We start from the raw sequence: 12,384 nt of genomic DNA on the forward strand, positions 1-12,384 counted from the left end.
GCCCCCCATCACCTGAAGACCCCTGACCTTGACCTTTGATCGTGCCAACAAGAATGCCCTCCTCACTCACGCACATTCACGTCTGCATCAACTTTAGCTAAATCCTACACAACCATCACGAGGAAGCCATGGCCTTAGCTGTGCACATGGTTCATATCAGGGTCCATCACGTTTTCCTGAAGGAGCCAGAAGCACATAGGTCAGGCTCCGCAGGGCATCCAGTCCGGGAGGCAACTACTGAGCCCCGCCCTGGGCACGGAAGCTGCGCAGATGACAACACGTCAGGAGATGGTCGGCGCTGCCCTCTGCTACGGCGTCATCACGGAGACCGGATCTAAACTTCAGAGCGCATTCACGGGCCACCCAGCATTACTCTTTGGATACTGCCCAGCCACTTACAAATGCACAAACATTCTTAGCTCATGAACGGCAGAATCCAAACAGAGACCACAGATGGCAGCTTGCCGGCCTTGGTTCCACATGCACACCGTGGGCAGTCCACGACTCTCCTTTCCACACCTTTACTGAGATAGGACTTAGTGCAGTCTGGAGTGTGCCGTCTTCCATCAACAGTCCAAGCATCGAACTGCATTCTGGTCACACCTATCAAGACATGACACACTTCCAGTGTCTCAGAAGGCTCCTTCCCGGCCTCTTCTCAAAGACACCGCCCCCCCAAGACTAACCTCTTTTTGTTACAGACACGCTCTTGATGATGCTTTTAGGGAGGCCTGCACAAGCGCACGGAGACAACGGCCGAGCACTACCTAACGTGCTACAGAACAATGCATTTGTAACTGAAACTCCGGATCCCATTAACATTGCAAACGCACAGCAGTATCTTTTATTTTCGGTCATGGGTTTTCTCTGATTAGCAACCCCAAAAGGCAGCTCTGGAAACAGACATTCGGTTTTTCTGGGCAGTCTCTGCCAACACCAAGCTCCTTACCTGGGCCAAGGTGAGCGTCGCCTGTTGGCAGGTGCTGCACTGTACCCGGAGTTTTCCCGGCTGTACTCTCCGACAGGGGCCTTTGCAATAGACATAAAAGCTGTTGTAGGTTTGTCTACCTGCTGGGGGTGAGGGGAGGAAGAGAGAAAGTAGTCAATCAATGGTGAATCCAAATTGAGACCAATTTTAAAATGATCCCCCCAGAAGCATTTTGAAACATTCGTGGGATAAAGATTCTGATGAGGATACAACAATTTAATTTAGGAAATCTGTTCTTATGCTCAAGAGTGAGAATCTTTCCTTCTTCTTGCCAACAGCCCTGTGACTTCCTCAGCAAAGTGAGCGACCGTTGCTGCCCGGAGAGCCGGCCAAGTGTATTTGCAACATGGGGAATGGAAATGCATTCTGTGCCGCTCAAGTTTGTAAAAAGGACAGGAAATGTAGAGACTATTGGAAATTTAAAGACCACTGCTCCTGAATTCCATTTCATGCTTCTGTACACAGTTCTGAAGGCTCTGGCTATTCCTCTTAAAATCTTATCTAAAGGGACATACCAGCCCATTTCTTGTGCTATGGCTGACATCACCGTTTGCTGGGTTCCAATGAAGTCTTTCCAACACACAGTCACACACAAAGTAAGACGAGAGTCCCGAGGGGTTTAAACAGAGCCCGGCAGTGGTGTACAGAAACGGTTTTGTGTTTCACTAGTATTCTCTACCTAGACAAATGCCATTCGAACAACACAAGAAGAAAAGCTGAACCAAAAAAAAAAAAAAAAATCAATAATTAAACATCTTTCATCACTTCTCTCAAATGTCAGCGTACAGAAACAGTGTTTTTCCGTACATTAGAGGCACCTTTCAGAGCAGCGCCCCACTGTCATTTCTGCAAAGAACTTGCTAATAAATGCCTTTTTAAATGTATAATATTACTAACTAGTTCTTTTAATCCTTACACCTTCACTTCATGTTGGGTGAGGGTTACATAAAATGTCATGGAATATGGATTTTGCTTACAATTTTACTATGAGCGTCAAGATTATGTGCAACTAGTAAGGAATATTTTATTATGAGTGAAAACCTTCAGTATCCCAAACAAATATGGCTTATTTTTAAAAATGGCACAAAATAATGAGAAAGAAAGACCCTAAAGTCTTATGCAGCTCCATTGATTTCTTACTAATTTATATGAAAAAAAAACCTCTGTAGGCATATTGAATTATCATTTCTTCAGCCATCTTTACTAAAATTGTAAGTGACAATACTTTGTAAAATGTAAAGCACAATAAAAATGTTAAACATAATTTTATCATTTCTTACCAATATATTTTATAATTATTACTCTCCAGAGATTAATATTTAGCTTCTACTGTGAAAGGAAGATAAAATATATAAACATATGTTTCTAGTGATAAGAAACTATCATTTTCTGATGCTTCTTTGTAGCTTTACTGCCTTACTGTGCAGGACATTCAAGTCTATAAATATCACATTGTTACTTGCAAATGTAATAATTATGTAAGATATAGTCTTAAGGTTTTCTATATGTCATAAATGCAATGGATAGAACCATATATTATAGTTAGAGAAATACCATGACAACGGATAGAATATAGAAGACCACAAGGACTGACATTTTTCCTTTGTACCAAGAGCTTAGTGAAGGAGCAGGAATCCTTAATGCAAAAACCTTTATCAGAAATAGGAACAAATGCAATTCACAATTTTTATAACCTACTGCTGTAAAGGTTAATCAATTAAAAAAAAAAAGGAGGAGGAGGAACAGGAATGGGAAAAGGAGAAGCTTACAAAGGGGAGCCTGGGTGGCGAAGATGCCAGCATTGTTGAAAGCGCATATTAGCAACAGCTTTACAATAGGAAATGCTGCATCTATGAAACGGAGGGAAGTTAAATGACTCTTCTCTCTCCTTTCCGGCAATAGCAACGTTTGCAATATTGTTTCAGCAAATGATGTAGCCAGGCGCAATCCCGAGACTGGGGAACTCTTCCGTGTGCTACAACCTTCAGCAAAGTCCTTGAGAAGTTCGTTAGAAGACACGGCATGCCCACGTCTGTGGCAAGAAGCGCACGAGATGACACGCCACCTAGTACACGTTGCCTCCCAGAGCCAGCTGCGCGCTGGGGATCAATAGTCCGTCTAAGGAAGATCAAGGTCGGGCCAGCCCCGGCCATGGCAAATTCAAGCTGTTGGCATTACTGGGTCAAGAAGTTGGGGCTTTCAGGTCCATCCTGAGACCCCCTGTTCAGGACGGCTTCCCCACTAATTTGGCTGCGTCACTGTGCCATTGTGCCACGCTGAGGTCTGGAGTGCCCGGGACGGGAGTGAGAGCACCACCCTGACGAGTTTTCTGGGCAATAGTCCCATTAGCCTGACTGACGGTCTGAGGTTCAGACTTTTGAAATTGGAGCCCTAACTCCTAAAGGAATGGCAGGGCGATGAGAAGATGCCCTGAATGCTTTTCTCCAGCTGCATCACTGTCTCCGGTCAAGAACGTGAGCCTTCTGCTCCCTTTACTTCTGTCTGGATCTTAAAATCCTTTTTCTTGCCTAATCAACTCTTCCACAGGGCTACTACCCCTTCATGTAGCATAACCAACTCAGCTTGTGCTTGGGCTTATAATACTTCCCTTTTTTTAATAGAATATGTTTTCAGAACTCGAGAAATATGTCAAAAGTATTACACATTACGTCCTTTACTATAGAGTTCACCTATTGTGAACATTTTTTTTAAAGATTTACTTATTTATTTGACAGAAAGACAGCAAGCAAGAGAGACAGAGAGAGCACAAGCAAGGGGAACGGCCGGCAGGGGAGAAGCAGGCTCTCCGCTGAGCAAGGAGCCCGATGTGGGGCTCAATCCCAGGACCTTGGGATCACGATCTGAGCCAAAGGCAGACGCCTAACCGACGGAGCCACACAGGCGCCCCACCAGTTGTGAACATTTTCCTGTATTTTGAGTGCGCTCCCTCTCCGTGCGTGTGTGTGTGTGTGTGTGTGTGTACATACACATATATGATACATTTGTATGCTCAGCCGAGTCATTTGTCATTGATTTGCAGACATCATGCTACTCATCCCTGGATCCTTCAACGTCCTAAAAATATGGACTTTTTCCTATAAAGCCGTAGAGCTCTTTGAGGGATTTGGTTGCTTCAGTTTTTCTGCTCAGAGGCTAATCAAGCATATTTTAAGTATGTCTTGCAGAACACCTTTTCATGGCAAGCCATGAAAAGGTGTCAAGCCCCGATACTTGGGATTCCTCAGCCCAGTCATTTTGGGTGAGGCTACATTAAGGTAGGCGAGCAAGTCCTCTCAGGGCGGGACATTCAGTGTGGCTGTGACCCCGTGACGAACGCACAAAGCACAGCGCGTGGCAGACTTTATCTGACCTCAGAACCTTTCCTAGGGTGGAACCTTTTGTGAAAAGGTTTCTCAGGAAAAAAAAAAAAAAAGTCTGGAGGAAGGATTCACCTCACCGTGCAGGGCTTGGTGGACAGCAGGCAAAACTGCTCATGTTTCTGAACACGACTTAAAAGATGTTCCTACACACCTGCTGACTGCTCTTCCCTCCACCACAGCTGTCAGTTAATTTTTATTTGTCATTTATTGTTATTATTTTATCATAAGCCAGGAGGCTGACTCTAATAATGTAATGATCTTACAAAGTAAAGTACATTCTTTTCATTCGGAAGTTCGCTCCCTCCCCCACCCCCCGAAGTCAAAAGCACGGCCAGCAGTCAGGCCCCTCAAAGTGTGAGTCACTGTGTTCATTTCAAATGTCCCTAGGCTTTCCTTAGCATCGTGCTTCTGTCATTATCTTTAGTTTTTCTCACTCACTTTGTCCAGTTAGCATAACCCTTAGTCAAGTCTCCCCCCTTCCCTTATTCTCCCTTCTTGATTCAGGGAATTACAGAAATCACTAACAACAGTCATAATATATTGAGGAAAAGTCCCTTTTGAAAAAGGATAGATATTGGGACACCTGGGTGGCTCAGTCAGTTAAGCATCTGACTCTTGGTTTCACCTCAGGTGGTGATCTCAGGGTGGTGGGATGGAGCCCTGCATCGGGCTCCACGCTCGGCAGGGACAGAGTCTCTTTCCCCCCTGGCCTCTTCCCTATTTGCATGCATATGTGCTCTCTCTCTCTCTAATAGATAAATCTTTATAAATAAGTATATATATTATTTGCTTTGGCTTTCTGAGAAACTGGCATAATATGCATAGTTTCCATTTTTTAAATGTGTTTTAGATGATGGACTTACAGCCTAATCAAAACAGTAAGACTGATAAATACTGGTGGTGGTGGGTATTATGGAGGGCATGTATTGCATGGAGCCCTGGGTGTGGTGCATAAACAATGAGTTCTGGAACACTGAAAAGAAATTTAAAAAATAAAAAAAAAACCTTTAAAAAATGATTGATGAATACTTGAGAACCACACCTTCTGATTCTCCCGAAAACTTTTCTTTGACCTCAGAAGTTTCCACCACGGGCTGTCACAGAGAATCAAGAGTTTAATTGTTGGGCTAATTTGTTTACCGGGGAAGAAAGAGTACAAGTTAACGTGTTTTATACCACAGTAAAATAATGTTCAGTATCTATGTCCTATAAAACCACAGGCACACAACTGATTTATGACTACGTTTATCACACATGACCATATTAAAATATTAAGCAGAACAAGCTGCCCTAGAGAACTTTCTGTGGCCGCAGAAATGTTCCACATCCACACTCTCCCACATGGCAGCTCAAAGGTAGCGGGGAATGACTGACGACCTCATCCCATGGCATAGCACAGAAGAGGAGACTAAATAACAATGGCGTGTCTGGTCCCTCTCCCCCTCCCTCATCAAGCCTGCAGATGACAATATGAAGGAGATTCTTCTCGCACTGACAAGCACAGCAGCCTGCTGTTAGATGTGCAATATGAAAACAGCGTTGGCTGGTGAGAATGGAACAGGGGAAGGTTTGAGCTTGAAGCACCATGAGGTAGGACTTGGAGACTGTGTTGTGTTAGAGGCAGAAGAGAGCTTCCCTCTCATTTCTTCCTTGCACGTGCCCCACGCCCTGGACCAAGCGAAACAAGTCTTAATGTGTGACTGAACGTGACTGCTGTCTTTGGCCACACTTTCCACCATCTTTGACCCACGCTTTCAAGAGGAAATGGCACATCCTCTAAGAATTCTTCCTTTGATTTCCCCCATAAAGATAAGATATCTCCCTAAATAGTTACAGATGAGACTATTAAAGTATCCAGCTTAGTTTTGTCACCTTTGAACACTTGACTTGTCCCAACACCACAGAATCAGCATCTCTTCAGGTGGAGTCCCGTCCTTCCAAGCCTTCCTCTGACTCCTTCCACAGCGCCCAGCCTGGCCCTTAGTACTCCAGGCCTGGCCCTCCTGCCTCCTATAGCCTTGTTCTTGTTTCTTAAACACCAAGGATAACGTCTGCACCATTGCCTCTATTTTTCAGCTATCACCTGCCTGATTCCCTCAGTTTACCCCTTCCTCTTGTCATTTAGGAGGTACCCTCAGTCCTGTTTGACTCCAGTAACCCCACTATGGAAGAGCCCTTATCTCTGGCCAGAATTTTTGAAGCTGGGGCCTTGACCCTGTGTTAGAGAGTGAGGCCATAGAGACTCTTCTCCCCCGACATTTTCCAGAATCTTGCTATTATATTTCTGGGCAGTGGACCCTCAGCCTGAGGTGGACCACATTTGCCGGAATATATGCCTCATGAGCCAGGTGCACAACACATCTTTATAAAAAGAACAAAATTGGCACCATCTCTGGAGACCAGCATTATTTATTGTTATCTGTTCTCTTCTGTGTTTTCCAGTGGGATGTCCACGCCAACCTAAGGCAAATTACTGAAAAATAGAAATTTGCCCCACATGTGGCCCCTACTTGTCCTACCATTCCTGTCATTACAACCCCCCTATATGGAACACCGAACCCTGTTTCGTATGTTCCAAGTAATTAGCCCAGTTCCATGACTTTAGTGAACACTCAGTATGTATTTGCTAGGTCAGTAAATTCTACCGCATACTGAATGATACAAAAGTAGTAGCATGCAGGTTAGTGTGAGTACAAAATCCACGTAAGATAGAAGGTAGCCATGATTACAAAATATTTAGAACATCTTTCCACCAGCCAGGCTTCCTGGACTAACCATTTATCCTTCAAAATATCACCATATCATATTTGCAATCAATAAATCAATACTACCTTTAAGACCACAAAAATGGCAAATATAAATAAAAGTCAAACAAAAAATAATATTTGAAAAATTCGTACATAGGACTAAAGATAATTCTAAGTCTTTGAATGTTAAGTGGGAAGAAGATGAATTCTGAAAATTTACAAGTAGAACTACTCTAAAGGAGGCAGTTATTACACAGAAAGTCATTTCATTTCAATCCTTATCCGACGTGTTAGGATACCCCACTGAACCCAGCCACACTATTCCATGCTATTAACAAGGCATAGTCTTAACTCCTGCAGAGTGACCGAGGTAAAAGTGCATTATAAACAGCTTCCAATTACACAGCCATCCAGCCAGTGGATGCACTTTGAAAACATGGTTAGCAACCTCAGCTCTTAAAAGTTCTAACTTAATTCTCAATTTTTGTGCTAGGGTTTTTAATTTATTGTTTTTGTTTATTGAGAGAGAGAGAGAGAGCGAGCAGGGAGGGGAGGGAGAGAGAGAATCTTAAGCAAGCCCCAAGCTCAGGGCCAAGGCTGACATGGGACTTGATCTCAGGACCCTGAGATCATGACCTGAACCAAAACTGAGAGTGAGATGTTTAAGCGACAAGCCACCCAGGTGCCCCTGTGCTAGGGTTTTTAATTAATGTATCTGCACAGTAGTGTCATCTGGGGAGGCAAAGACTGTAGATTAAAACTAACACTTGTGCCTGTTTCCTGGGAACGTGGCTGCTGGTAACTGAGCACCTCTTCCTCATTTTGGAAGTAAAAACCAAAGTCCCATGGCAAGACAATGGTCGAATGAAGCATAATTTAGGGATGAGGTTTAAATTAATAATCAGGTTCAGAGCCAAGCCCAGGTACATCTAGTCCCTTCTTCTTCCCGGAAATGGACACTGGCAGGGTACGATTACGGTGGGCCCCCCAAAAAAGTCACAGCTCTTCAAAATGCCGAATGAACACCCATAACTCTAATTTCCATGGAACAAATTCTTGACACTGCAGAGGACTGTTCACAATTTCCTCAGAAGAAAATCTCTACAGTTCAGGACATGTCCATCTAGGTCCAGACCAGAGGCTTGCCTCATCCCCTTTGGCAAGCAACTTAACCCTTGGGGCCTGTTTCCTCAGATGCAAAACGGGAATTATAGTGGCTCCTAACTCATAGGCTGCTGTGAGGACGTAACAGAGAATGACAGAAGTGAGGCACACAGCACAGTATCTGTCACATAGCAGATGTCAATACAGTTTAGCTATCCTTACCTGCTGTCAACAAATTCAGAACTCGGTTTACTCCCAGGTACTTACACCTGTGGGCACTGAGTCCGCCTGCTTTCTCAGGTGGCCTCTCTCCGACACTTATAAATGTTGATTCCCTGGGTATCTGAGTGGCTACGTCAGTTAAGCCTCTCCCTTTGGCTCAGGTCATGATCCTGGGGTCTCAGGATCGAGCCCCACATCAGGCTCCCTGCTTGGAGGGAGCCTGCCCCTCCCTTTGCCCCATAGTCCGCTTGTGCTCTCTCAAATAAGTGAATAAAACCTTTTTAAAGAATGTTGATTCCTACATATTATTTCCATCTTAATCCTACCTCTACATTTTTAGAAATAGTTGAGGTATGATTCTCTGTAAAATTGCTTCATATCCAACCACATCCTTTACAATTAATATTATGGAACATAAACCATGATGGAAAGTCCTTAAATTGATTTAATGTTCACTAGAATATTTTTCCCATGAATCACTTAGAGATGGATCGTAGAAAAAGGAAGACTGGAAAAAGTAAACAATTGTGTAGATCCAGTCTAGAGGGTAAAATTTTCAAGCTAGCTATTGCACTTAAAAAAAGTATTTCCAAAATGAAAACTCTGTGTGTGTGTGTGTGTGTGTGTGTGTGTGTAAAATGGTACTGAAGGAGATTCAAAATGGATTTCAAAATTTCATTTTAATGGCAGACTCGCTTACAGTCACACTCATACCCTGAAACACAGGCATCACCATCGCCATTTTAGAAATGAGGAAACACAAGCTCAGAGAAGTGGAATAGATCCCCAGTACGCCACAGGAGTAGTCAGAGATCCAAACGTAAGCTTTTCTGATTACAAAACATCTACTTATTCCTCAGCCACGTGATAATAGCTTGTTTGGGATGGTGATTTTTACTAAATACTCTAGGGGATTAATTCTGTGGCTGCTAACAACATGGCCCTTGAACGCAGGTTGGCAATTATGAACAATTGCCACAATCATCACCTGCCTTACGAACCCGCTTCTCGTTTAGTCATCACTAAAGGTTTCGTGGAAATCTCTATGAACATTTTACAGCACTGGCATTCGGCAAGAACGTGCAGGTATAACAACTATAAGGAAAAGTACATCTCGTTTTTAAGGGTTTAGCACATATTCTAAAATTGCGTGTTATAGCAAGAAATGGTAATCCATGGTCTGACCTTGAAACCAACGAATTTATTTATTTTTTGCAGAAGTGAAACTTTTCTTGCTATTTAAAAAAGACAATTTTACAATTTCCTTATTTTAAATGGTCCGAGTGTTAGCAAAACCTGTTAAGGAAACATCCAGCCCAGCGGAAGGGCTCCAATGAGAGAATACAGGAGGGCAGGCGTGACCCTCCCCACTCCCACGTTCTTCATTTTGTTGCATCTACAATAGCCAATATAATTAGTTTGGTATAAATACTCCATTTAAGTATAATATTTCCAATTTTCATTACTACTGTTGAATATCCTCTTATAAATTCTGGTGTTTTAAGTATCTTATTTGGCCTCTACCAAATGATAAGACAAAATATGTGATGTTAATAAATCTGATCCTTCTCAGCCTTGACTGCGAAAAGCTTTTGGTGGTCATGGAGATGCAGAAAGTCTGTACTCCATCTTAAAATTGGAGAAGAATTATTTTTCTTTCGTGACAGTGATTAGTTAGAAATATAAGGTGACGTCATCATGCCGGAAAAAAAAAAAGATAAAATTATTATCTTCTCTTAATCAAGGCTGATAGTCACACTGTGAATTCATAAGCTTCTAGAAATACACAGGAGAAGCACTTTAGCTAAAACACTTTTCACAGGTATCCCCGGGACCCTTGGACCATGAAAGTCTTCTCACTTCATAGAAAGGGCCTCCCAGGACCCATCGCACTCCTGCTCATACGTCATGGCCCAGCTCTGGGACCCTTTTCTCCTGGTCTACAAGCTTAATGTCTGCATCACCCTGACACACCTCGTCTTCTGTAGTGGTTTCATGTGTTTAAATCACAATTCACACTCCTAAGGTTAGGGTTTAGGTGACCCGTGGTTTCATCTGTATCTTCCACACCCACCTTCAGACTAGAATAAATAGTGCACTGTAGAGACGAATCCAGCCGAGTGATGAAATAACTGAGAAACTGGAGAGACCAGGCAAGTCCACTTTAACTCAATATTGGACAGTACGAGGAGGTCACTAAGTTTGGGCTGCAGGTTACAGTAACGTCTGAGCTACCTTCGGTGTGCTGTACTGGGGGGTGGGGGGCGGGGAGGAGTCCTGCTTTTAGAGTGTTAGAGACTCCCAGGCTGGCATATAGTCCTCACCACCCCTATAAAAGGAAAACTAAAATAGAAAAGTAGAAAAGAAAGAAATTCCTTTACATTTTTTTAAGGAACATCCAGATTTCTAAACGTGGTGAACCTTGTATGCCTGGAGTCACGTTTGCTGGGGGGAAGGCAAGAAGAGTTGGAAGGAAGCGGGGTGGGGGGGGGGATGGTCATTAGCAAACAGAAGAGTAACAGGAACCTACCAAGATTCTATCAATAACACTAACAGCAAACACTGACGGGAACACCTCACTATGTGTTTGAGACTTCAGCAACGTGTGAGAAAATCCTAAAACACAATCAAGACAGTCCTTATGTTAACAGCTTTAAAATCCAAAAGTAACCCTGACATGATCCATACGTATCTTAAAGGGTATTTATCAAAAGCCTGCACAGCAGAGAAGAACCCTAGTATTCCGCAAACCCAGACTCTGTACTCTAGTATGGAGTCTCTTATCTTGAAAGTTCTCTGAGTTCCAGTTTCTGAAATGATCTATGCGCACATCCCCACCGCTCCGCCTTCCATCCAGGTGCTCCTGCCCAGCCCTGGGACCCTCGGGAGACAGAGAGGAGGCATCTGCCCAGATCCACTCAGTGCTGTTAGGCAGTGAGCCCCCAACATCCCTGCACATCTTGCTTCGGGTCTCAGGTATCACAGCACTCATACAGTTTATGCAAATCAAGGCCCTGCGAAAACCAAAGAAACGACTTCAAAAGGCGCTGGGCAGAACCAGCAGGGGCATTAATTAAGAAAAGATGAGTTCTGAGAGGAGATACTTCAGCACCCAGAGTCTGTGAGGTCCACTCTGGTCACCCTGTGTCTTAGCTGCACAATCTAGAGGCTGGGTACCTCGGGTCTCCTGCACGTGATCCGGGGGATCCACAGAACATGATGTCCTGGACAGCCACGCCAGGAGCCAGGAACCGCGGTTCCCCCCCACTTCGACAGCTCCATCCACCCCTCCCTCCATCTCTCATGGCTACTTCAGAAACAACATCTCCAGGTTTCTTCTCTCGTCTCCTTCCTTGGTGCTTGTCCTGGGTCAGGCTCCTTTCCTAGTCAAACCTCTCCCGCCCTCCCCTTAACGCTCCCTTTCTCTGTATTTCTCTCCTCCCGAGCAAGGAAACTTCCAAACTGCTAAAGGAATTGTCTTCTAAAAACACATTAAACAACATACTTAAAAAAATAAATAAATAAAAAAGAGGAAGAGGAAGAAGAAGAGGAAAAGGTGCCAGCCTCTGTTTACCTACAGCAGTGCTTTACCCTGAAGGGGGATGACTTGCCATCCTGAGTCCCTGGATGGACCCCAAAGGAGTGCCGGGCAAGGGGTTTTTATTAAACCTCACATGCACTTTGTATATTACTCAAAATGGACATCTGTGGTTTTCCTATAGAAATATTTAAAATCATCATTACAGAAACAATACTCCTAGACTATGTACTATCTCTTCAGGCACTAAAATAATCACAAAAGTTGCCATTCCTTCACAGCTGAAATTTTTCAACACAGCCCCTCGTGATTTTTTCCCCGCCAACTTTAAAAACTTAATTACCAACGCCCTACGCAGTAACAAAGTCAAAACACTTGTGATTTCTATGCGCTGTACCCTCAGGT

The 12,384-nt window shown here is 43.7% G+C and overlaps 1 protein-coding gene across 1 annotated transcript in view; it reads right to left on the reverse strand.

Annotated features, from left to right (window-relative positions):
• The window catches only part of PRKN (parkin RBR E3 ubiquitin protein ligase), a 1,289,523-nt gene that overhangs the window by 769,294 nt on the left and 507,845 nt on the right, over positions 1-12,384 (reverse strand). Inside the window, exon 4 of the mRNA XM_032837250.1 lies at positions 950-1,071. Coding sequence (XP_032693141.1) covers positions 950-1,071 — 122 coding nt within the window. The remainder of the gene's footprint in view (positions 1-949; positions 1,072-12,384) is intronic.

The sequence above is a fragment of the Lontra canadensis genome, unplaced genomic scaffold (assembly GCF_010015895.1).
Source record: "Lontra canadensis isolate GAN:19392208 unplaced genomic scaffold, GSC_riverotter_1.0 scaffold97, whole genome shotgun sequence".
In the NCBI taxonomy this organism is placed as follows: Eukaryota; Metazoa; Chordata; class Mammalia; order Carnivora; family Mustelidae; genus Lontra; species Lontra canadensis.